The following is a 26,932-nucleotide window of genomic DNA, read 5'->3' as shown; positions in this document are numbered from 1 at the left end:
TGTTTACTCTTACTGGAAGACATGTGGATATACAATGCAGAGGGAGATCCAAGTTTTGTCACTTAAAACTGAGCCCAGAAATGAGTTTTCCTGTTCCCTATAAAGAGACTCAATGGCTGGCGATTTTGACCCCTACTTTCTGTATTAAGCAAACATACTGTCTACATAATATCAACACTTTTTCAGACGGACCAAAACCTCCTGTCAGTCAGACATTCAATTAGCTTTTCCCTCACCTGTTCCTCCACCTTTTTTGCTTTCCATGGATCTTACTTTCACTTCAGCTTTAATTAAAAGATACAGCTTTTTTTCCTCCTGTTTGGCTTTGAACAAAGCTCAGATTACCCTCCCCCAACCAAACACAGAGATAAACTTCAGTGACACCCTTTGAAGATTCCTCCCTTTTTTCTCTCCGACTTTATCGTTCTTGCCTGTCCCCAATGAACAGGGATTGGATGGTTTTCTTTTTATGAGGATGCAAACACAAAAACATCTGAGGGGAGAGATTCTGTGTGTTTGCGTGCACATGTGTGCATGCTTGTATATGTCAAATAGAATAAATCAATTAACCACTTCTCTAATGTCTGGGATTCAGGTGCAAAACTAGGAGTCAGATTTAGGACAAGTGACCTCCTTAAAAGGCTACAGTGGGGCCAACATGGCCCGTCTGGAGGGGTCATCTATACTCAGAGGAAAAACCCCAGGTAACAAGCCCCCAACAACTGTAGGTTGTTAATACTGCACAGACCTGCTGACACATCGCCTCTCCTTGCGTATCTCTAACTCTTTCTCCTGTGTGTGTTATTGTGTGTGTATGCTTCACCTGTTAAAGAGACAGAAAGAGAGCAAGCCAGAGGAATAGCGCAGCCAAGCCAGACATAGAGCACAGTATGTGTCTGAAGGTGAGTGTGTGTATCTGTTTTGTCTCTGCTGGCAACCTTGCGCCAGCTCCTTCCCACCACCCCCCCAAATCCTGGCCATTTTTCATCCAACTGCTGCAGTACACACTGCAGAGGGAGACAAGGGGGGGTGAGCAGGGGTGAGGTGGAGTGGCATGGAAAGCAAGCAGCAGGAGGGAAAGCAGTTGTAAAAAGAGAAATTGGTCTTTTGTTTGAAGCTGTGTGGTTAGCTGTGTAGCAGTAAGCTAACAGTTATTTTATCAACAATCCAAGTAACTTCAGCATCTCACTTACTTTTCTGGGAGCATCCTGGACAGGTCTGTTAAAGTGTAAACTCGTGCTGGTCTTCTCCTGGACGGTTTGTTTGCATATTGAACAGGTTGCACTGCTTTTGCTTGCAGTTAATGTAAAATCTTCCAAAACAAAACTCACAGTTTGTGGCATCTCCTTGAGCATCCTGGCAGGAACTGTTGCTGAACGAGAGAGCATTTGAACATGCGTCCAGGTGAAGACACGTGACAGTGTTCAAAATAGAATGAATTATTCGGGACTTATAAAAAAGATAAAAGCACATCTTCCAAATCTGAATGCGGTCAATGCCCAAGTCCAAGTTGGAGTCATCAGTGCAGGAGTCCAAGTTGTCACAAGTCTTCAAAAACAGGATTTGAGCCCAAGTTCTGGACTTCACCTCTACAACACTGCTGTTAATATATACAAATACTAATATATATAAAATAGTTTACCTTTTACCCTTCATTTTACAGTTTCTTCTCACCAAATTGTCATTGCAGGAAGTCTTTTTCTTACCAAAGTCCTTCCAAAATAAAAGCCATCTTCATCAAAAAAAATGAAAATTAGACCTCATAGGCTGAAGGTTCTAAAAAAAGCAAAACAAAAGCATCAGAATCACAGGGTTATGAGGCTGTCTTTCCTCTAAACAGACGTTGGTTTATTAAAAACAGGTTTACATGTCTGGAGCTGCAGGAATGTGACCCCATCATAGTCGCAGGGAAGCTGCAGGTACATGGGCCAAACGCCTGAAGACATGGCCGGCTACAGCTAACAGCATGCTGTAAGGCTGCAGTGGGTGTTGATTCATCACTCTAACTCACAGTGGGCCCATCTTGCTGATAATTATCTTTGTCAAATTAATTATCAGTGTAAGTGTCAGCATGACAGTGCCAATGAATTACATCCAGATAACCTTGATTAATCAACAAAATGAGTTTTAGGGCAAATGTTTTTTGCATATGGATGTGCTCCGTGAAGAAAATGTCCTCTATCTTCTTCATCCATCTTCATCCTCTCATGCACAATTCCTCATCACCATATCTTCGTCTGACACTCTATCATTGTTCTGTGTTCTCACAGAGGAGTTTTTCCACTTCTTATCTCTGGAGTGTAAAAGTAAAGCTGTCTGTCTAGTCGTAAAGGCAGCATACATAGAGCTCAGTTTTGTATGTATTTCTATTTTTCCTTAAGTTGTTTGGACTTTAGTCATTTGACTCTAGCCGGGCCAGAACTGACTCTTGTGTGACATTTTCTTTTTCCTTTTAGAGTTTTCTTTTTGCCTTGTCCAGGTATTTTTTTCTTTTTTCTGATCAGGTCGGTTTTTCTTTTTGTTTTTTTTTTAATCACATGTGATGTCCAACACTTTAATAGTGGCACATAACTTCACATGTTCTGTCAAAGTGAATAACAAAGAGCAAGACAAACATTTGGAAAACTTATTATAAACCTAAAACAAACATGTCTAACATTCCTGTAATCATTTGATGGTGAAATTACTCTTGTACTTAAGTTTCTTTCTGCTCATTGTTTTGGTTTCTAACCAACCTTCTGATGATTGGCAGGTATGTTTACCATCTTCAGTAATGTACGGTAGCCCTGAAGGGCAAAAAAAAATCAACATTTCAGGAAAATTCACAAAACACGATGACATTACAGAAAAGGAAAGGGTAGGGACAACACTTGCATGTTTTTTTTCCACGTTGGAATGAATGAAAGAGGAGGAAATAATCAGAGAGTGGATGGTGGGTAGATGGTGGGTAGAGTAAACCAAAACAGTACTCAAGTAAAAGTACTGTTACTTTGCAGTGATGACTTCTCAAGTAGAAGTAAGAGTACTTAAGAGTACTTAAGTACTTGAGTAAGAGTAAATAAGCACCTAAAAAAAACTACTCAAGTAGTGAGTAACTTGTGAGTAGTGTCATATATAAAATTGATTGGAAAATCTAATAACAATGTGAAGAGAACACTGCCTTTTAATTAAGTGACAAACAGGAAAGTGCCTAAATGAATGCTGTTAGGCATGTTTTACTTTCAAACATTAAAAAGAGGAGCTGCACTGTGCACAAACTTATGTACTCGCTTTCATTTTTTTAAAACAAGATGAAACTCCAAACTGTCTGAGATGTAATCAAAACACATTCAGTCATCGGTCAGTCATCATTTTAGTCTGCTGTGCCCACAGACTGGAACAATTTACAGAAAACTTTAAAACTGGTCAACTACATCTCAAAACCAGCCTTCAGGAACTCTCTCATGAAAACTCTTAAACATACCTGCAACTGCTTTTAATCCTGGTCTCCTGCTGTCACCGTTCGTTATTTGCTCTGTTCTGTCCTGTCATGTTTAACTTGTCTTTGAAGATTGTTTGTGTTTGTTTTTATCATTACTGTTATCCTTGACCCTTTACCCCTGAAAAGGCTGTGCCTCTTGCCAGGTCGTCACTGTAAATAAGAATTTGTTCTTAATGACTTACCTGGTTAAATAAAGGTTAAATAAAAAATGAGACATTTAATGATCTATTAATCTATAATACTCTAAATTATACATACAAATTACAACATACTGAAAAACACATTTTTCCCAAACAAATCCATTAGTATGACTTGAATTAGATCTTGTTGAGCATCTTGTATGTTAGCCTCCACTGTCAGCTTAGAAGTGTTTGTGTGAACGTGGCTCACAGAGTAAAACGCTTCTAGTGGTGGGAAAACTAGAAAGGTTTTACAAGTGCCGTCCATTTAGTGTCAAGTATCAATATTAACATAAAAATGAAAATGAACAATATGATTATGCGTTGCATGGCCACATACCTGATATCTGCTTTTAAGTAAGTCGTTACTTTGACTGAGTCACTCTGACTGCTGAGTGCCTGTTAGCATGAGTGTGCGTGCCCACACAGAGCTCACACTGTGGCAGGAAACCAGGATAGAGCGAGAGAGGGGAGAGGGGATGGCCCAGGAACACCATCTCCTGACCTGAAATTGTCAATCAATGTATTGTTTTCAGGCAGGGTGTTCACAAACAGGGATTTATTTGTTTATTTCAAAGAAACAGCAAAGGATAAGTGAATTTCTACCTCTAATTCTAAATCACCGGTAATTCACCTGCCTCCTTTTAGGTGTTCTGTGCATGTGCCAAAAACATGTCCTGGCTGATACTCTCTTGTAGGCAGTGGACAACTATTGCATGGAGGAAATTCATTAATGATCCATTATTAATTCAAACACTGCCCTGACCGTATCTTCAGTCATTAATTTTTTATGTGACCTGTACTGCTGCTATTTTACTATTCAGGACTCATAATGTTTGTTGTACTTTACATTAAGAATCCCAAGGCATGAAAACTCTGATGTCAGGGTAAAATAAAGTTTAGTTTAGTTTAGTTTATTAGTTGACAGGGACCGTGCATAACACAACTGCTGAGCCAGAGTTAGCTAAATGAGCTACAAAGGTTAAATCAGTGATCACATGACTGGTTTGCCTTGAGCCATGATTTCAGTTTTGTTTTAAAAACACTGAAGCTTGCGCAGTATCTGATATCGGTCAGAATTGAGTTCCACTTTTCTGCAGCTCCTACCGAAAAAGCAGATTGTCTGAAAGCAGTTTTCCTAAATTTAGCTGAACAGTCACCTCTTGGAGATGCCCTAATCTGCAAAACAAAGTAAGCTGTGAAATATTATTAAATGTTATAAATGTTGAAAATGTTATTAAATGTTAAATTATACTTTTGAATGATGTTACAGTGATGGTAGTTCCTGGGGTTTTGATCAAGAATTGTTATGGTCCAAATCTCTTTATCCTTATTTGTCTTCTAATAACCTCACTTAGTTAAACTTGCTCTTGAAGTTGGTAATTACATTATAAAGCCAAGCTTTTAAATTTTCAGACCCGTTTTACTCTGAATGATGTGCAGAAGGACTTGAAACTGACACATCTTGTAACTCTGGGGGAATTCAAGTCAATCGTAAAAGACAGAGAAACAAGCTCAATTGGATCTTGTGATTGCACTGTGTAATCATGTAACCATGTGAAACTGTGACCGTATTTTATTTGTGTTGTTTTGTTTGCTTGTTGTGTGTTGTAACCTAGTTTGTGCTGCCTTCTTGGCCAGGTCACTCTTGAAACATAGGTTTTAAACCTCAATGAGTCTTTTACCTGGTTAAAGAAAGAAAGAAAGAAAGAAAGAAAGAAAGAAATGCCAAGCCCATAGTGACCGTATTGTGTTAACAGTAGCGGTGTATAATCATGTTTGTGTCATGGCAGGCCTTACATATCCACACAGTCATTCACATCCAGCAGTGATGTGGTTGAATGTGTTTAGTTGAGTGTGTTCATCAATGTTTTATGTTGTAGCTTCAGCCTTGCTCGTCCTTTTTGTTTAACTATTACACTCTCATTGGCTCCTTGAGCCGTCTTGGCTGAACCCGCCTGCTCATTTCGTGTCAGTCTTGTTGTTTAGATCATTAGCCACGTTACATTTTCTCTATATAACCACTGCTGATTGCTATTTGTACGCGTGCCAGGTGTTTGCACCCCAGGCGCATCCATTTTTATATTATATACACAAGGACATCACAGCCAATTAAATGTTATCCGCTTAAGTTAGCATGGTATTTCTGCAATCATACTGAGTTGATTATACATGCTCATTCCTTTATTTGTTTTTCCTTTGTGTTTGAGTTCACGCTTGATTACAGTCATTGACTTACCAACATGTTTAGCCATGGATGATCGTTTGTTTGTCAATGTGCAAGTGCATGTTGTTTTTCAGATTATTTTTGGAGTAACCTTTCCCAGCTGGCCATTCAGCCCCTTGTTGTTGTAGAGCTCCCATGAGGCTTTGCTGCTTTTCCTGCTGCAGCAGGAATAAAAATGATAGTTTACACACTGGCTCCCACTGAAGAACACCCTCTATTTGACCCCTTACATCTCGGACTGCTTTAGTGTCACTGCTCAAATGGGCTGCTTATTTTATCCAACACTGTGGAGAGCATGCAGAATGATAATCTGAGCTTCTGTGGGGAAAGTGGACAGTATACAGAGCACATGATTTTTAATTCATTTCAGGATGGGTGCAACAATGAGTCGACATTATTGTCAAAATTTCAAACTACCAAACTGTATTGGCAATAAATAGTCAGTATGTCATTGTTCTTGTTTTTAATGCTGTGTTTTTAAATCATAGCTTTCCCATAGTTGCTGAGGAGTGAGCCATGTCGTATCCTTACTATCTCTGCCAAGAGTTGCCCATGCAAAACAGTGATCTCAAAGCATTAGGTAAACAAAACAAAGATAACTGTTTCATTGGCAGTAGCCAATGGTAATCACACTACACATTTAAACATATATTACATTAACACTAGTTAACAATCTTAAATTCAAGAGCTAGTAGTTGGATAAGAGCCATCCATCATCTTAACCGCTTATCCCGTTCAGGGTCGCGGGGGGCTGGAGCCTATCCCAGCTGACACCAGGAAGGGTACACCCTGGACAGGTCGCCAACCTATCATTCCCGCACACACTCACTACTACGGGCAATTTAGAGTGACCAATTAACCTGACAAGCATGTTTCTGGACTGTGGGAGAAGGCCGGAGTACCCGGAGAGAACCCACACATGCACAGGGAGAACATGCAAACTCCACACAGAAAGGCACCTGTCTGACCAGGGATTCAAACCAGGAACCCTTTTTTGCTGTGAGGCAATAGCGCTACCCACTTCATCACCATGTAGCCGATAAGAGCCATTAACTGTACAATTCATTAACCGGTGACTAGACGACTAACCTGGTTGTTTTTTGTTGCTGCCCTGCATGAAATGAAATGTGACCCTTTATTTGGAATATCTTGCGTTAGTTCATGCAGGACACATAATTCATACGCCTCAGCTGCCGTCAACTGTCAAGCTGCAGTTTCAATCATTGTCTCCAATCCACACAACCAATCACAGCTCATTCTAATGATGGTCTATATAAACATGTCTTCCCGCGCAATGATCCCTGCAACACCTTTATGTGTACACATTCCGCTGCTGTTAGTTAACTTTGCCTCCTCCACCCCACTCCACCTCCACTTGTCTAGTCTAGTCTAAACGTCTGTTTTACCCTTGGAAGGGATTTTGCAGTACACTCCCTGGAAAGCCAAAACAGTCTGCTAACCTTGGGAGTATGAAAGCAGAGCTTATAGAGCCAAGCATAACTGTATTTCCATTAGGCAATAAATGATTAAATCTATGACACTAGTGTTCCTGACTGAAATATATTACTGTATTAAAAAACATCAGGACACACAAATCCAAATGTAAAGCCTTGTTTTATCATTTCTGGTTCTTTAAAACACTCAGAGGAAATTTGTTGCTTTTTATCTGATTTCTCCAAAGATCTTCTTAACTCTGCCAGTCGACTATAAAGTATTTTTGCAGCAGAAAATTGTGCATGGAGTCAAACTCTGGATGATAATCAGTTTAAACAGCTGTAAAATCCTGAGCAGCAAAATAAGCATTAGTGTATTTTCTGGTGAAAATCAATAGGAAGCAGAAAGGATGAGGCTTAACTAATAAAATGCTTAGTTTTTAGAATTTTTCTTTGTTGTTTTATTCTCATCCCTCACTCCGACACAAATTGTACTGTACACTTGTTCTGCTCCGTTATTTCAGCTGCAGATCATTTGAATAACAGAGCAGAAAAGAGGATAAAGGAGAAAAGGATAGCCTCAATGCAGCGAAGCAGTGAATGGCTGTGTTAGTTGTAATTGACAAGGCAGCTCATGAGGCTCTGCTTGTGTTTATGTGTCTCCCTGTCTCTCTGCTGCACACTGTACTGCATGCTGAAGACAAATGAGTTGCAGTAATCTGGTGTGTTGCTAGCTGCTCCCTGGGCCTCTGTCAGCAGTTTAGCCCCGACCACAAGTCCAGATAAAACATTAAAGACAAGGCACTGACAAGGCAGGGCCATCCGGGGCCACTTAAAACCAATACCACAGGGCAGTGAGAGGCCCTCCATCAATTACAACCTTATTAGTCTAATCGTTATGAAATAATCCAATCCAGGAGACAGCTGAGCCTCAACTCTCCACATCACTAGCAGTAAAACAAACCAGAGAGAGCGCAGGGAGAGGAGGTGTAACTAGAGATTCTAATTTTAAAAATGAAAAATAATGTGCGGTGTAGAGCTGAAGATAGCAGTATAACTTTAATTTTTTCAAGTCGCTTGTTTCCAAACTGCAAAAGCAATCTCTCATCTCGCTTTGACCATGTTTTATCTTTTGGCCGGAAGCAAGGAACAAGTTTCATGGCTGACTTTTACTGTTACAACAAGCCCCGACTCTGTGTGTGAGTGCTCTAACGGACACGTAGGAGCCGCACTTTCTTTAATTTTTGTTTCTCCTTTCTGCTGATATCTGTTTTTATACAGTGCATAACCTTTGTGGAGTCTGTGGAACTCTAACAACCACAAAGCTGTCATTTATTACAGTAGCACAAGTCTTTGCCTTGAGCAAATCTGCATCTCTTCACATCCACTGTCTTCTTTTCATTGACTTTAACTTCATTCCCTGTGCATCTGAACTCTGAACTGCAGCTTTTGTTTCATTCAGTGAAGTTCCTGGCCAGCGTCTTTACTGTAATATGGAAGCATTCAACCCCATACATCAGCCTCTCTACAGAATCCTGCTGCCATCAGAAAAGTGTTGACATATAATGATTGAGATCTGTAAAATGGAAAACATCTCATGCCTGTGTGGACAGAGACAGATTTTCCGACTTGCACGGCTTATTTTCAGTCCAATAGTTTCACTATTAATGTTTAACTGGCTGATACTGTCTATCAATCTCAACACCGTCACATAAAAAAAGACTCCAAGCAGCTGGCATTATCCCTCTCCTGCTGACAGGCTTTTAATCTGAAGGATCTGCAAGATGTTTTAACAGTCACTGACTAAGATGGAAGACATGACAAGTTAGAAGCATTTGTACTGGCAGAGAGAACTAGTTATGTTAAAGGACAAACATAGAGCTAACAGACTCATGGTGTAATAATGTGGTGTGTATGAGGATTTGCTAATCTTTCTTTTTTTAACAATGTCCCAATATTTGATAATTTAGTGCTTTCATGCGTTAGTTTAATTATTCCTAAAGATGTTGTATCAATGAACCATTGACTTGATGAACTGAATGTATGTTGGTTGAATTGTGTGTTATTATCCTACATTTAACCAATCCTAAACATAATTGTTGCATGTAAGGACCAGGGCCCATATGCACATGAAGCCATTACATAAATGGGACCATTAGTCTTAACGTACCGTTATGGAACGTCCCATTTGGCCATAGCGTTAGCCGCATGCACGACTGCAAATGTTCAGGGAACCTCCTCCCTGATCCAACAAATTTGAATTGTGCATGCCTACAATGCATAAACAACAATAAACATGGCGAGCGGTACCGGTGTGACTGAGAAGATCCAGAAAAAACTACTTTTCAGGGGAAGAAATGGACATTTTATTACAAGAATATAGAATGAACAAACAGCTATTATCAGCAAGTCAATCGTCAAAGATAACAAACAAGGATAAAGGGAAAGTTTGGCTGAAGATCTTGAACCGGGTAAATGCGTGTGGTGTTTCTGAGCACACAGTAGAAGACCTAAAAAATAAATAATGTCTTTGCATATTTCCTCTTAAAAGGTAACGCATAAGCTCAATGTCCGCCATCCTATAAACAGCCTAACAGGTGCGGTAATCCTGCGTAAGCACCTGTGTAGCTGTAGTGCTAACCGCCAGCCACTAGCTGGGGCTGTCGCTTCCATTAATGGCTACCACTGTAATGCTATCATGCTCCACTACCAGGATGTAAGCATGCACAGATGACTGTATGGCAGCATTTTTGATCCAGGACATGAAGATGAAGTTGTATGTTAGCTGTGTCCAGTTAAACTGGCATATAACCTCTCCATTGGGGCAATGTGTAACCAGCACAGGCATGTGGATGTTAACTAACAAGGAGGACCAAAGGCTGGTGGTGCTAGCTCTTCTCACATTAGCAACCATTTTATAATAATGAATAATCAGAATTGATTGGACTTATATAGCGCTTTCCTAGATACTCAAAGACGCCTTACATGGTGTGCAAAACAGATAAAGGTACAGGATACAGAAGGACAGATAAGAGATAGGGAGGGAGTAAAGGTCACGTTTTGTAGGCTTTTTTTGAAGAGGTAGTTTTTGAGTTGATTTTTAAATGAGAGAAGTGACTCATAGTTGCGGATGTTTGGAGGGAGAGAGTTCCGGAGAGTTGGGGCAGCACAAAGGCTCTGTCCCCCAAGATGCAGTGCTTTGACTTGGTGATGGGAGACAGGAGATTGGCATCTGAGGTGGCAAGATAGGGAATGGCATTTGAGGAGGTAAACTGGGCTTAACTGTTTTCCGGATGTTTTCTTACTTTCATACCAGTCAGTTGGTTGAATTTAGATTTCCATTAAAACAACAAGGAGATGAGTCAATTTTGAACATCCCTACTGTTGCTGTGCTGATGCAAATTTGACTGCAGATGAAATTTCCCCTCTGCCAAATCACATTCATACTGTACACACAACATATTGACAAGGCACAGCTAATGATGATTATTGTAGTCAATGCCTGATAAATATTGTGCAACCAATGTAATAAAGACTTATTTATACTCCTGACTGAGCTCCATTGTAGCATCCTTTGCCACTTTTTCTAGGTTGTCATGTTTGTTCCAGTCTGACAGGGTACTGTAAAAGTATCACCAACAAATGTAACCTAAGGCCTGTATTTTGAGACTGTATCGCTGTAGCACCCTCGGTGATAGAGACGACACAATGACAGGAGTCAGGACAGTGAAGTGAATGGGAGATGTAAGAGGAAGTGAAAGGTGACAGAGAGACGAGAGTAAAAATTTGAGAGCCAGCTGGCTGACCTCTAACTCACTGATTGAGGAGACGGCAGTGTTTTACTCTCCCCCTCAGGGGGCTGACAGAGAACAGCAGACTGAAGGAAGTTATAAAAAGGAGAGAAAGAGTCCATCCTAACACCATCCCCGTCATGACACCCCTCCTGCTCTCTCTCTCTGGCTCGCATGCTCGCTCTCTCTTTCTCCCTCTCTCTGAGATTTGACAGCAGGATGATAAACCACTAGTCATGGCTCTACAGCAGACTGATGGTTGAGGGAGAGAAGCTTTGTATGCAGCAGCAGCAGCAGCAGGCTTCACTAACTGGGACTGAGTGCAAAAGGACATGACTGTGTGGCAGAGGGCCCAATCTGTTGCACCTCAGACAGATGTTCTGCCTACTTGCGGTCTCATAGAGCTCACTTGCTTTTATTTGTTGTAGATGCATGACGAGCTGTCACCAACAGACTGATAAACAATAGCCAGAGCTGCTGTCGTTCCAGACGGTGGTTTTGACTGCCTTTTCGATGCCTAGAGTTCAGCCATTAGCCATCACCATAGTAGCTTTCTGGACAGAAAGCTGGTAAATGAGCTAGTTTAACTCCAGGTTTCCCATTGAACCAGTTTCTATCAGCTGACCAGAGCTGTTATTTATCAGACTACAGAAGCAATAAGAGGGCTTGTTAGGCGAAGTGGACTCGCCACTTGCTGGCAATCGAAACTCTTACAAGTACTGTAGGTACAGTATATTTCAAAATAAGTGGTCTTCTCATCATAATGGCCCAGCACAATCACTCAAGAGAAAAGCCTCTCTGACTCCTACACTACAAAAAACAAATATGTTACAAACACTGAAGAAGACAACAAGCCTTACCTGCTTTTTAGTGATAAATATGAGTAAAAAAACTAGAGTTTCCTTCTGTAAAAAATCTGGAGCCCAAACATCTTGGGATCCCGTTTATGTTGTAACTGGTACATAAAGCCATATGGTTTGTCTAATGTTTGCATGAAAAAAATTGCAATCGAAAAAGGCGATAACTAAGTATATTTTTAGTCACGCAAGTCTACTCCGCAACTATTTTAACATTATCATTATTTTATCCGTAACTGTGATCAGTGATTTAGATCTCTCCTCGCTCTCTACCTCTTTCCTGATACATGCTCTGCAGATAGTCAGAGAGAGAGAGAGGTCCCACTGTACCTCCCTCCTGATGATGCACTGATTTATTTGTCTAATGTTAAATATGACCATTCTTACACCGCTGTTCAAAAGTTACGTGCAGCTGGTTGCTACTGGAACATATCTCGTCCAACCTGCTTCTACAGCACAAACACTGTGAAGAGTGATGTAATTAGCTTAGGTAATGTCAAGCAGACAGATTGGAGCATTTACCTGTCACTCAAAGTACCATACCCCTGATAATCTTAACTCCCAGTATTAATTTAAGTGAAGCAGGTGAGTTTGCCTGTATAAAAAGTCACTCCCTGCTCCACAGTCATTAAAAGATAAATTTGCTGGAGACAAAAACTTTTTTGTTGTTGTTCCAGGCTGTAAACATGTTAATTTTGGGCCCAATGGAGATTGACTCGCTTTTGGAGCCAGCCTCTAGTGACCAAACAAGGAACTGCAGATTTGGCACTTCCACACTGGCTTCACCTCTCAGCCCTGGAGGCTGTCTCTTAGTGTCACCTACATCTAATCTGTTGATGGGAATTGAGAACAGTGACACTTGTATGAAACTGACTCTACCAGGCTTCAGTCAAAGCTATGGAGCTGCTTCAGGGGGTGTTTACAGGTAATCTCCTCAGTTGTGATGTTATTGATTATTCAGCCTTTGATTTTCTGATTCATGTCTAAGCTGCGCTGCGATTGACCAGACAGACCTTGACTTTGTTCCCTGAGCTTCTGCTGCTGCTTCTGCTGAGTATGGGAAATACCAGACAAACAGCGAAAACAGAAACTGCTCGACACTCATGGTCGATGACACTGCTGGCGCAAAGTGAGAGGTGCTGAATTTCACTCAGTTTGTCTTCATGTGCTTGTGCTGACAGCTACAGGGTGAGCAGGAGTCCAAACACCAGAGAAGGACATGAGCGGGAAAATGTGACACATACACACACACACACACACACACACACACACACACACACACACACACACACACACACACACACACACACACACACACACACACAAACACACACACAGGAGGTTAATCGTTTAGGTATGTTAATCTAATGTGTACAAGATGGGACATTAAGTCATGTGACTGTATTTCCATATGTGGCATTCACATGGTGATAGATCAGAGAGAAGGGCTTCGATGTGTGTTTGTGTTTGTGAATATTTGTGTGTGTGTGTGTGTGTGTGTGTGTGTGTGTGTGTGTGTGTGTGTGTGTGTGTGTGTGTGTGTGTGTGTGTGTGTGTGTGTGTGTGTGTGTGTGTGTGTGTGTGTGTGTGTGTGTGTGTGTGTAGTTTCCTCTGAAACCAACCTTATCTCTGCCTGGAAATCTAATTACTAGCATGCAGCAATTTGCAGTACAGATGTCAGTATGTGCACATGTTCAGTCATGCATATATAAATGCCTCTCAGTCATGTGTTTGCGTGACAGATGATCCAAACCAACATTTCCTATCGTATCTGAATGAATATTTATACAATTGTCTGATACAATAAGTTTAAAATGTTACAAAATTAAATCTCAGTGGGGCTATCAAACGCACAAGCAATGTTTGAGTACAAGAAAAAAGCTATTTGTCACAATAAGCTTTTAATACACTTTTCCTTTATTTCCCTGTAACAGTTTAACCTGCAGTATTATGCACCACTCAACTGCTGAATAATTTGCAAAAATGAATCAAAGACAGGCAATTTTGAAGAATTTCCTAATGCATTCCCCCTCATTTGAATCCCATTCTGCTTATTTATATGCAGACTCATTTGTAAAATGAGACATTAACATATCATGAGCAGTGAAGGAAGAAGGACAGCTTCTTAATGAGGAAAACAGTCAGAATGTGATCAAAGCTTTGATCATGCTTTATTGTTCATACAGTATTAATTGTGAGCTCATCTCTGGTGTTTGAAAAAGTCATCAAACAAGTCTTTCATGTCTGTTATTGACCTTTAAAGCGAAACTCATCCTTTTTTTACTCAGTATTTGTCCTCCTATTCTCTCCACTGCATTGTCGCCAAATACTGTATCGAAGTGACATGATCCGTGGAGTGCTGCACTGTTTTCAGGCCTGCTGATTAGCCTGCTGCAGGTGCTAGCTTGCCTCACAGTCCCTTGAGTGTTCCACAGGAAATACCAGCTAATTGCCGCAGGTGATAATGGCACACAATGAGGCGACCACCTTATCGCAGGAGAGGAGAAAAAGAAGGTGCTAAGTAAATCATTTGTCCCCACTTGTGCATTAATGTAGTGGAGACAATGGGTGAGAAAAACACACACCAAATTACCTCACACAAACAAAAACATCCCTCTTTGTTCTTTCATGTTTTTGTTAAAGCAGTGCTGTTTTTGAGTTAATTACACCGAATGATGAGTCTACAAAACCTGCTGATTGCGCCGGTGTTTTTTCCTGAAATATGTTGCAGAAAATTCCCTCACCAATTTTTAAAACCACGCCAGCCTGCCTTTTTACAGCTGAGCAGAGCAATAGGTTTCAATTTGACAATCATTTATTGATTAAAGTGGAATAATGAGTATAAATGTTGAACTTGTTGCTGCCATCTATTTGGGGATTCGCTGCAGCTCCCATGCACGACGAACCCCCAAAAACCTCCAGTTACAAACAGCAAGGCTGAGTGGATACGAGATCTCCTGTGGCTGTGATATGCTTGGCAGGACCAGTGGCCCATTATTTGTATGAGATGTTCTGGTATGCCATCGTAGGAGGCCGAGGAGGAGGAGAGTGAGATTGTGTTGGAACTGTTGGTGGAACCAGGATTGAGGAGCCGCTTGTCCGAACTTTAAGACGAGAATTGGTTTGATGGCTGTTTGGAATTGCGAGTAGTTTTTGTGGGTTTATAAAGGATTCAGCTGTGATTTGTTTTTGAAATTAAAGACAGGGGATGGCTGGCTTGTCCAGTCTGTCTGATAACAAGACATCTCTGGTATGCATCTGGGGTCAAAGTGAGGGGTTGACATGGGGAGTTCGGAGCATGTATGAGAAAACCAAGAACAGGGTAGCGTTTAAGCATGAGGACAGCTGTATCCAGAGTGGAAGATTTGGATGCAGACTGAGGTCAAACAACTGATAGAGGAAGGCAGTAAGGATTCTCAACATGTTCTTTGAAGTGATGTGCTAAGAAAGGAAGTTGTCTAGATTGTTTGAATGTAAACTTTGATGGCTTTTGTTTTGACCGCCATCATGGATGGTAATGAACCCATTTTTAGCAACCATATGAAATGGCCAAAATGTAATGAACTCTGTGTATACATCTGAATATGGAGGGACTGGTGTCAGGTACATGGCTGCAACAGGGCCAAGCCTGGGAGTGCAGAGAAAGGTGCATTTGAGGTGTGGTCCTGCTCCTGAAACTCTACCGTGCAGCACCACTTTATTATCATCCAGTGGTTTCAGGACAAACTGGAGGTGGATATTATTTAAGTAATCAGCTTGTTTGATACGAAGCTACATTACACATTTAATCACCGGTTTACTTTTACCCTTCATATTATGATTTATGCTTGTTGGTTGATGTTTCCACAGTGTATCCAATGAATGCCCCCTGCTGTAAACAGGTTCCTTAGTTTCTCCACTTTTTTACTTTTGTATTTCTCAACATTAGAACATGAATTTCAGTTGCAAAAACTTGGCCTTTGGTTTCCAATCCAATCTGCTTTATTTATAAGGCACATATAAAAAACAATTGTTTACCAAATTGCTGCAAAGTGAGGTAAAAAAAGTTAAAACAAACAGTACGTAAAACAGTAAAAAAAAAAAAAATCTTTAACATTTATAAAACACAAACCATATGAAACATTGAAAAATAAAAATATAATGATAATAACACACATAAGACTATTTAGAATATATATAGATTAATAATACAAAAAAACGACACTTTAAAATTGTATTATAATAATAGTAATAATAAAAAACATAAGACACTTTCAAAAAAACTAGTACTAATATTAATAAAACAGATAAAACATATAAGACACTTAAAAAATAAAATAATAATATTAATAATAAAACACATAAGACACTTAAATGAGTGACTGAATAAATAAATAAATAAAAACTGGAAAAAAAATGAAATAAAAAAATAAACAACAGACAGAGACAGACCACACACCTCTCATGCTGGGTTAAAATATAAGGAGTAAAACTATGTTTTAAATACAGGTTTGACAAAACATAAACACTTTAAGGCCAATTTTGCTTTAGAATACAAAAATACAGTCACTTGGGTTAATCTGTTTTCTAATGCATGTCCCTCATTAATGTTTTACCAGGTGGTTATCTTTACTTATGATTTCTATTTTTTCTTCTCTAGATGGGTGTGAAATTTGGTCCACATTAAATTAGTGTTTTTCAAAAAAACTAAAATATTGTTGCAGTTCTTCTGTTGCATGATTTTCATCCAGTCTGTGTAAAGACAGAAAAACGTCTGTTATTGATTCCATCATTTGTACATCCCTGTATGTAAAAGCACTATTTTTTCCTCTCAAATGATCAAAGCAGCAGATTGTTCTCTGAAGAGGATGTTAGATAACTCTGCACACTCACACACCAAGTGATGACTTCCCCCGCTACATCCCCCTTCCTTTAACAGTGGACATCAGAACCGGCGGGGTATCTGCTCAGCCCTGTGTGAATCGATAGCTGTAGAGGTCATGGATGATGCACCGACATGTGTGAGTGTGAGAGTGTGCATCATGCAATGCAACCCTTCCTAACTCATCGATATCCTCTCTCTTCACCCCTCCTTCTCCCCTCACCCCTCTGTCTCTCCTTCTTAGATGGTGTATAAGCCATGGCTATGTTCCCAGTACTTCCAGACCTCCCAGATGCACTGCAGCAGGAGGATCCCCTGTGGTCAGTACTGCCTGGAGGTGCAGCAGCGGTGCCCCTTTGTCCTGCCCGACAATGATGATCTCATTCACGGAGGCAGCCCCAGTTTTATATGCACAGGTACAAAAAAACACCTTACACTTGTGCTTCCTTCTTTTGTACTGTATTTTAAAGCTTGGCATCAGCCTACAACATGCTTAATACAACTCTACAGCCCTTTCAATACACCTATCTGTAACTATTTATTCATATACTCTGTTAATGTCCTTGACAGTAGAGGTACGGCTGTTTACTCTCTTTTATTCTGCCTCTGCGTTTATTTTTGCAACAAATTTCTTAAATGTGCTAACCTACACTGATTTAACCAGTATGCAGCTAACACACGTGCACATAGCTAGAGCACCGTCTGTCTTAATCACAGAACCTCTGACTGACCCACAGTGAACACTTGTGACTTTACAGCGACAGGATGTTCTGTCTAATCACAACAGGATGATACATGGAAACAAGACAGTGTCGATGAGGATCACAGCTCCCAGAGGCTTCTGCAGAGTTGTGGAAAGCCTGTCTGTCTGTAATGAAACGTATACATAGTGAAAGCAGATCTGTACTTCATCCCAGGACAGACGTAAACACACAAATACTCAAAGACACTCTGGTTGGAATTATGAATCAGATTTTTGTCCCCACATCACGTTGAAGAGAGACTCCATCAGAACAGGTTGATGCTGCTCTCTGGTGGCGATTTTGGCCACCAACTGAATCTCATGCACATGTTTGTGTGAGTTTTTCTACTCATGTGCACTGATTCATGTATTTATTAAGAGTATCAAACACAACTTATTTTGTTGCTCTTTGAAAAGAAGGGCTAAGGCTGTCAATACTCTATCCTTCTGTTGCTCTCAAGACATCTGGGTAAAAGACCATAGCCAAAAATATCCTCAAAATAAAGTCTCAGACGTACTTAAGGCCTAGGCATTTTCTCAAAGCTGGGCTCTGTAGATAATTGCAAATGTTGCTGAAACAGGAGTACCTTATACTTCCTTAAACACATTTGCTTCACAATTCAGAGCATTTACAGAAGCTATTGTCTTTGTTGTATCTGAGGCAGAGACCATATCTATCAATCAATCTTTATTTGTATAGCGCCAAATCACAACAAACCTTATCTCAAGACGCTTTTACAACCAGAGCAGGTCTAGACCATACTCTATGTTAAATTATTAACAAAATCCCAACATCAAGACAGGGTAAGATTCAGTCCCCTCTTACTGACCAGACTCCGTTTTATCTCATCTTAACTCACTATGAGCATTGCACCTTGCAGTATTTAGCAAGTTACAGCTGCAAAGAATAACATCCTTTTAACAGGCAGAAACCTCGAGCAGAACCAGACTCATGTCAGACAGCCATCTACCTTGACAGAGTTAGGGTTTGAAGAGGGATAGAGTGAGATGAAGAGAGAGATGATAGTGGTGAGAGGGATAGTAGTAGTAGTAGCAGCTGGAGTCTGGCACGTCCGTAGCAGCAGGCCTTCTATGACAGGGACTAAGAGGAAATCTAAGAGACAATGCAGAAACCTCAAGCAGAACCAGACTCATGTTAGACAGCCATCTGCCTCGACCATATATCAATCAATAAATCAAGCTTTATTTATAGAGCACCTTTCATACAAAATCAAATGCAATTCAGTGTGCTTTACAGGGGTTGAAAAAAATCAAAAATCAAATATTTCATGACTTAACATAGAGCAGACATGGATTTAGAAGTAACGACTAATGCACACCATTTGGAATAAATGTATATAAATAAAAAACAAAGATAAATAGTTAAGAGATAAGTAAATAAATATACAACATAACTAGTTAAGAGAATAAAAAAGGTGAAGATAAAAGTCTAAGATGAATAAAAGCATTTAAAATAGCAATACAAATTAAGAGTAAACTATGCCAATCAAGTCAAGATTGATAGCATGATAAGTGTTTTTGTTCCTTTTTTTTGTCTTTTCTGACAAATATGATCACATTTTTAGACGCTTTATTTTTTAGGTAGTAAAAGGAGGCGTTTTAAGGATGTCAGTTGTTCAGTGTACTCTGTGAACACAAGCTGACCCATCCAGCAGGACCTATGCTGCTAAACAAGTAACAATAATAAGACAGCAACTATTACAGAACATCAGTTTGTGTCGTGCCATGTCTCTACGCGGTATTTTGTCAACACCTCTGAAAAAACAAGGCTGATCTAAATACAGATTCATCGCTGGGAACTTTCAGTAATTACACTGTTTCTCATGTCACTGTGAAGCTGTTGACAGTCAAACTGTGCTGAGTGGGCACACACTCCTTTAAAGTTCAGTCATTAGCATTAGCGTGCAGCCAGGCCCTGACAAACCCCTCCTGTGTTCATAATGCCAGAGCAGAGCGTGTCAGATTTCTATTTGTGATGTCAGTCCTTGAGCTGATGCAGAAAATTTTGATTCAAACCGGTTTGACGATGTCGTACTCAGAAGAATGTGACTTGTGTTTTTTGAATGTGGTATTTTTGGCACAGCCAGGATACAAAGGCACTTCTGTAATATATATGTATGTGTAGCCCAATATCAGTCATTCACTGAGGTTTGCAGAGTGGAATAGAAAAGAGACATTAGTGGTGCAGCGTATAAAAAAAGAAGAATCCCACACTCTTCTTGGTTGACAGCTCAGTACAGTGCAGCTTATGAAAACACTTGAAATAACACACTGTCAAAAGGAGTAAACATCTTAATCACATATATGAAAAACTTCAAACAAACAGAGAAGTTAGAAGAGACGCTGAAAATGAAACATCTCGACATGATTGAGGAATCAACTCAGAACACCAGAGTTACAACATTCAGAAAGCTAAGCAGGATTCGCACACTTGGCTTCTCACTCAGCTTTTATGTAATCACTGTTTATTTATTTTTTATTTTAGAGTCCATTGAAAACTTCTGTGTTTGTGTACTCGGCTCAGATTTGTTCTGTGTGAGTGTAGTTTACAGTAACTGCATAGTGTTTTTCTCCTGTTTTTCCTCTTTGCTTGTTCTGTCTCACATCTCACTGCACTGAGCTTGTTCAGTGTTTTCAGACCAGAGTTTCTACTTTGTTATTAAAACCTTTATACATATTCAAAAGGACATCAAGGTTTCCCTTGAGATCACAGGCAAATTAGAAACAACGAACAAACACGTATAATCATTCACAAATCAAAAGATGAATTAAAACAGATTGAGACATGGTGGTCAGAAGTTAAAGTCTTAAAATCTGCAAGAGAGGGAATATGTGTGATCTTAAGTGTCTGTTGGAGGGTATTCCATGAGTTACGGCCAAATTCCACCAGATCCATTTACGATCTGTCATGGCACCAGATCTGAGAGGTTCTATTCAGGTCAATGTGTTTAACTTCCACTCGATCTGCTCGGTTGCGCTCTGGCTCCGTCTCTGATTCGGCGGGTTGGAGTCCTCCGGATCAGATAAGCAAGACTTCTTTTTTTGCCGGATGCCGGAGGACGACGCAACAGAGCAGATCGAGCGGGACAGGAGGAAGTCAGGCACCAAAACCAGATTAAAACATCCTGTTAATTTTCAGAATAAACACATCCTGTTATCACTAGATCGTACTTCACTTAACTACAACAACCGCCATGATGAGTGGAGCCAGGTCTGGAGTCATCAGGTCAGAGGTTTTCAGAGGACGATAAAGACGACACAGATGAGGAGAGGAGTCGGAAAACCTTGGTCACATTATTTAAGCTGTCCGACGGTCCTGCTCCGTGCTACGTTCTGAAAACACAGCCGGTGGTGTTGACGGACGAGAGAGCATGGAGCCGGACCACAGCAGATCGGAGACAGACTGGACATGGATCTGGTGGAAGTCCGATGTAATTGGCATCAATGGAAAATTGTGACCGACCGAGTTCAGTGTAAGCTCAAGGGGCTTTCAGAACGAGCCAATCAGAAGAGGGAGTAATGTAGTATCTATAATGCCATAATATACAAATCTCAATGTTTGTGTCGCCTCTGCTCAAGAGAAGGCCAAGCAACCTTCTCATAAAGGACACAGTGATGAGGGTCTGTCACCTCTTGCTTTGCAGAACTACCTCAGTCACACACAGGCACACGGCTCCAGCTCTACTACTTCAGTGACACTTAGCAAGTACAGAGTTTATTATATAGAACTGTTGAGTTAACTCTTTTTAACTTCTCTAACTTGAAACAACCCCCAGGGCTGCTGGAGGACTATCCATCAGGTGTGGACCCCAAGGCAGAGTGCTGTGACGTTCGGTGGGACTTAAAAGTGGACAACCGATCCCGGGGGACCCTGAAAAGAACTCACCCGCCGTGCCAGCACCGTACCTCCCTCAGCTCCTCGGCAGCCTGCAGACTGTGTAACAGCCGGCTCAAACTCTGCCTGCTGGTCCTCGTCCTCCTACACACTGTTGCCAGCCTCACTGCATCCCACAATGCAACAGGACTGGGCCTCCCCGCCATCACGCCTCTTGAGGAGAGCCCTGCCAACGAGGAGTGATGGAGCCGCCAGGAGGCAGAGAGGTTGTCGGGGTGGGGGATTCCCTCACCATGGCAACAGATGTGGAAAAATACAGGCACGGGTTGTGCGAGCGGCTGGAGCTGTGTGCCTGTGGACATTCTGCAACGCTCTCCGGCTAATGGAAAATGTGGGACTCTCTGGGACGAATAAGACACACAAATCAATCAAAAACAAATAAACAAATAAACAAACTGACACACTAAGGGATTCAAAAGGTCCCTTAGATAGAAAGGGGACAATGCCACAGCCTTTGTTGAGTGGGAAGGTCAGCTTCCTCATGGCTGAGTTTCTCTCACTACGCTTTTTTACACTGTGTTCCAATTCTTGGTTTCTGTTGCACTGGCTGACTATGGAGTAACACAATCATATTCTCTTTCTAATGTTCATCCTTTGTGTTTGTTTCTGGGTCTCTCATAGAGGAAGAAAATCTGCTCTCAGATAAAACAGATAATGTGTTAAGAAATTAATTAGCTGCAAGTTTGTGCGTGCAAGGGTTTGTGTTTCTAGATTTACTGTGTGTGTGTGTGTGCGTGTGCGTGCGTGTGCACGAGCATGTGTGGGCGTGTTTGTGTGCTTGTATGCATGTCTCTATGTGTGTATGAGGAGATGAGTGTGTGGTAATAACACAGACCCTTAAAGTCTACCTACCAGGCAGGTACAGCAACGATGTTTTCATGGAGCCCCCCTCTCTCCATCTCTCTCTGATGCGGTTTAGCTCTGCTGGCCAAAATCACGCTGATCTTAACCCGGCTTTGGAAAGTGCTTCTGATATCCATAATAAGCACTGTGTTTAACACAGGTTTCTGGTTTTCCCTCACTTTGTTTTGTGAGATATTCACAGACCAAAACATTTGTGTAATTAGCATCAGTAAAAAGCTAACACCTGGCTAAACTGTGAGAAACAACAGGAACAAATTGGAATAATTTCTCCAGCACTCAAAGGGTCTGGTGAGTGTTATCTAACCAGTAGAACTGATTCTGATGATGATGATTCTTTGAGCTCCAAACTAACACGATAACAGGGCTGAGCCATGTGAACAAATTTAGAACAGTTAGCATCAATTTTTTATGTCCTTTCAGGTGTAAAAAAATGTTAAAAAATGTTAAAAGTTACATCATTTAAAATCCCCCTTTAACTGACCAGTGCTTAGGATTGGATCTCCTTCTTCCATGTTTCACTCTAGCCAAGCCATCGACTGTATACCAATATGGACACCACACCTCCATCTCCTCCAATTATGGGATGTGAAGCCAAAACGCCGCCACCATAGGTGCTGACATATTGCGCTAGTGCAGCCAAGGCATGCACAGAAGCGACCCGGCGACCCTCACGTTACACCTCCTCTGCTTACCAAAGCACACATTTCACCTTCTGATAAGACATCAAAGATCCCTCAGGTCGGTAGAGTCCACAGCGGAACAGATACTTGTGTTGATTTGAAGTGGACACACATGGTTATGTAAAGTCCATCGAGTTCTTCTCTTGCTGTTCCTCCTCTACTCTGCTAATCAGGTACAGAACGCTGCTGGAGCCTGTATTTGTCAACAGAGCTGTCAATCAATCCTCTTTTAAACCTCAAATAACTTGTTAAAGCTATACTTCCCCCAAAATCGAACACTTCCACATAAATCAGCATTATAAAAACTAAGTTAAATGATAGATAGCATGTGATGTGTGTTTTGATTTTCAAGTTTGACCCATGTTCCATCTGTTATAATGGAAGGGGCGGGATTTTAGACTGATACTGCAGCCAGTCACTAGGGGGAGCTTTAAAAGTTCTGGCTTCACTTTGAATGGCTGTTGTGTTGACCATGTTTGATACAGTCTATGAGCTCTGTTGGAGAAAGTTAAGCTAATGCTGAAGCGCCTCACCACTTTGAGTAAAGCCTCTAATTGTCAACAACAAAAAAAAATCAGTTTTCTAGCGTAAGAAATTTGCAGTGTCTCTTTTTTTGTCGAACTATGAAGTAGTATGCCACTTTCTCAACACTCTCAAGCACACAGAATGACTTTATCTCACAGAACAAAACATGAAGCTGTGTTAAGCTAGTCTTAACCAAAGCTGTGATTTCAGGCATTCATCCAAAACCCTGTTCAGATCCTGGACACTTTTCAGCATCTTGGCTCAGCAGAGTTGACTGACATCAGGCACCAGAGCTTTTCCATATTTGAATCAGTGACGCTCCAAATAGAGGAGCTTCTGTTATTTTAGAGTTTAAAGGTACTCCCCATTGGAACTAATATAAATGAGATAAAGAGTATGATTACTTAAGGTTCCTGTCTCTACTCTGTCTGAAGAGCTTTTTCTTTTTTCTCATCTTACTTATCATATGTGATGGATAATCACATGTGATCAGCAGTTTAAGAATTTTAACATAATAAAATTTGCCAGAGACTGTATGAAAGAAGTGGACATAGCAGCTGCCATGTTTGTTTGGCGTCTTGGCTTTCACTGTTTGTTTTTGGGAGCCAGGCAAGGATATAAATTGGACCAGGTTTTGGGGCTGCCATATCTATATATGTGTTGCTACAGCTCTATTCTGATTTAGAGGTTGGTATGGTAGTTGGACCTGCCAATGACGATGTAAGCATATCCAAAAGCATCATTTATTTAACTCTACATGCCGTACTAAAGAAGACCTGAAACTATAGAACGAGGTCATAGAATCATTTTTAAGTTTATTTATCAACTAACATATAGGCTTTTTAAATTCTATACATTTGGACCTATTTTTGCAAATTGCAGTTGCTTCGGGCTTCCCATGTCCAACCCAGATGCCATGTCCCCTTCTTTTATGCAGTCTATGACACTGACGTATATATAAGTGTCGATCCTTTACCCTCAGGCCTTTTTGTTCAAAGGAAGCATGGTGACTAGATGTTGCCTTTAAGGACTTATACAATCAGGAAAATGTAGTTCTAATGAATTCTGATGATAATGAATAGAAAGAATTTCAAAAGGAGATGTAGAATGCTACCTTCAGTAATATATAAGAATATCTCCTGACCACTCAAAGTGTTTGTTAAACAGGCCAGTAAATACATAAAGACTTATATTCTACATATCGACAACACAGAGTCAATTCGCTCCAAATGATCAGTGTGTTTCTGTTGAATCCAAATGTGTAACCTTCTCTCATAAATTGCATGTTGAGGCTCTCTGTGAAAATATGATAGCCTCTTTTTGTTGTTTGTCCTCAGCCCCACTCCACAACACATCTGATCCCAAATCAGCTCCTGTAGCATGCCCACTGTCTTGTACTTTTCTCCTCAAAACATTAAGTAAAGGGCTTATTAAGATAAACAGTACAAACATCGTCATCATCAACACAGTCAGAGACACCAAACACCGAACACACACCATCCAAATTATAAGCAGACGATAAAAGTTCCAAACACGGCTCATTTCCTGTTTCTTTCGGACCTTGTACGCCTGCCCTGCAGAGGGACTCCACTGGCTGTTACTAGAGAGCAGGAACAGAAACAAATTCAGAGAGAGGAGCATGTCATTTTTGTGAAAGCACTGATGGCTTAACCTGATAATCATCTTAAGTATAAGCTGACACTTCTGTTTATTTCATCAATGTTGACCAGCATGTGAGCAGAAAGGAATGGTGTGACCTTAAGGGCTGACTTTTTCTTTAGTTTCTAGACATTTCTTTTGTCTCTTCGATGAACACGGCTGTGAGATCAGGTATTCGAAGAAAAACAGATGTTGCTGAATGCATTTTTTTTTCCACTGTCAAGTATGTTACCTAAATGAGATGTCCAATCTGATATCTGATGTCAAGAATTTTATTATACAGCATATATGAGGATTTAAGATTCATTATTATTAATCACATCATGTCTATATAATCAATATGTTGGCCTATTTTGACTTTAATGCTGTTTAGACCCCACCCCAATCTATTCATTCCTGCTTGCATGAATACATAACTGCTCATTGTCATTCTGCACAGCCCACCTTGTTTGTCTTGTATGACCACATTCAGTGATAGAAAAATGCTGCTATTCTCTTGGTCACCAGTAGAGGGAGCCATTTGTATTCTTTTATATTGCTACTGCTGCTGAGGACCTACCACACAAGAACTGTCATATACAAAGGAATCAAGACGGCTGAGCTCTGGGAGAAAACATGATAGGCCCTGAAGGGAAGGTGTGCTGTTTTGTGTGTAAGTATGTGTGTCATCTGCATATGGACATATGCAAAAGTCTGTTTCGGTCTCCTGCTAATTGCTATGTGTTCTCCAGGGAGCTCATTAGCTTTGTCATGACCTTGGAGGCTGCAGCACAGGTGTGGCAAACCACGATTGTCTGCAGACCCACAGGGACCTGCTACATTAGGTGTCCCATTAATCACTGCAGCCCTAAAGCTGCTTCGTCATTAGTGCGAAACCATTGTACTGTACAGTGTGCAATAACAGTTTCAACGCCCCAAGACCCAGAACAAACTAGGGTTATTACTGTCGAATGTTCCCATATTCCTAATAGAAGATGTCAGAGGCGTTGGAGATGAGGGTACGACGTGGACAGTGACCTGAAACTGGTGCCAAAGTTTGTATTGTGTTAAAATGTCCATCAATTCAAACCCCGCTGCTTTTCATGACTTAACATACCCAGCAAAAATAAGTGAAACAGGGTTCCTCAGTGTCTTAGAAATGTGCCATGTTAGCAATATATGGATTGCACCTCATAAACCTCACAAAACTCTCACCATGAACGCATGTAAGGGATCTCTTGAAGACATACATGTGGCTTCATTCTGCCTATCACGTCTGCCATCTCGCTGTGATGCATCAGCCATCACAGACCAACTGTTGGACATGTGTTTTGTCATGCGGCGTCATGCACGTCTGCTTTATACGCAGCTGTGCGTATGTGTTGTCCTTCATGCTCCTTCAGACATTTTGCACCGGATGGACATTTTTGTGTGGAAAGTTTTCTCCCAAACACTATAGACTTAGATTGAACTTTTGTTAGTTATGCAGGCATGCACACAACACTTACTCTGCTGTTATATCTTACTTTGTGTGATTTGGTATGTCTGCTTTTTTTTTTTTTTACTGCATTTTACTACAAAGAAGCTGCAGAGGGTCCTGTAGATTCAGTCTTGATTCCAGACGGTGGTCTGTAGCAGTCGTAGGGTACGGTCTGTCACATTCCATTACATGCCAACCTACAAAAACTGATCTTGTGTTTTACCCCTTGCACATATAGCCTATGTATCCCCCCCTGTG

General features: G+C 40.7%; 1 protein-coding gene across 2 annotated transcripts in view; it reads left to right on the top strand.

The window, feature by feature from the left end:
• Positions 1–25,502, top strand: part of LOC117819877 (transmembrane protein FAM155A) — a 182,632-nt gene extending 157,130 nt beyond the window's left edge. For both annotated transcript variants that reach the window (XM_034693383.1, XM_034693382.1), the window contains 2 exons: positions 17,074–17,245; positions 21,369–25,502. In XM_034693383.1, the coding sequence (XP_034549274.1) occupies positions 17,074–17,245; positions 21,369–21,670 (474 nt within the window). In that variant the 3' untranslated portion in view covers positions 21,671–25,502. The remainder of the gene's footprint in view (positions 1–17,073; positions 17,246–21,368) is intronic.
• Positions 25,503–26,932: the final 1,430 nt, after the last annotated feature.

The sequence above is a fragment of the Notolabrus celidotus genome, chromosome 10 (genome assembly GCF_009762535.1).
Source record: "Notolabrus celidotus isolate fNotCel1 chromosome 10, fNotCel1.pri, whole genome shotgun sequence".
Taxonomy (NCBI): Eukaryota; Metazoa; Chordata; class Actinopteri; order Labriformes; family Labridae; genus Notolabrus; species Notolabrus celidotus.
The sequence above is the reverse complement of the archived record's forward strand: the minus strand, read 5'-3'. Positions and strand labels throughout refer to the sequence as shown.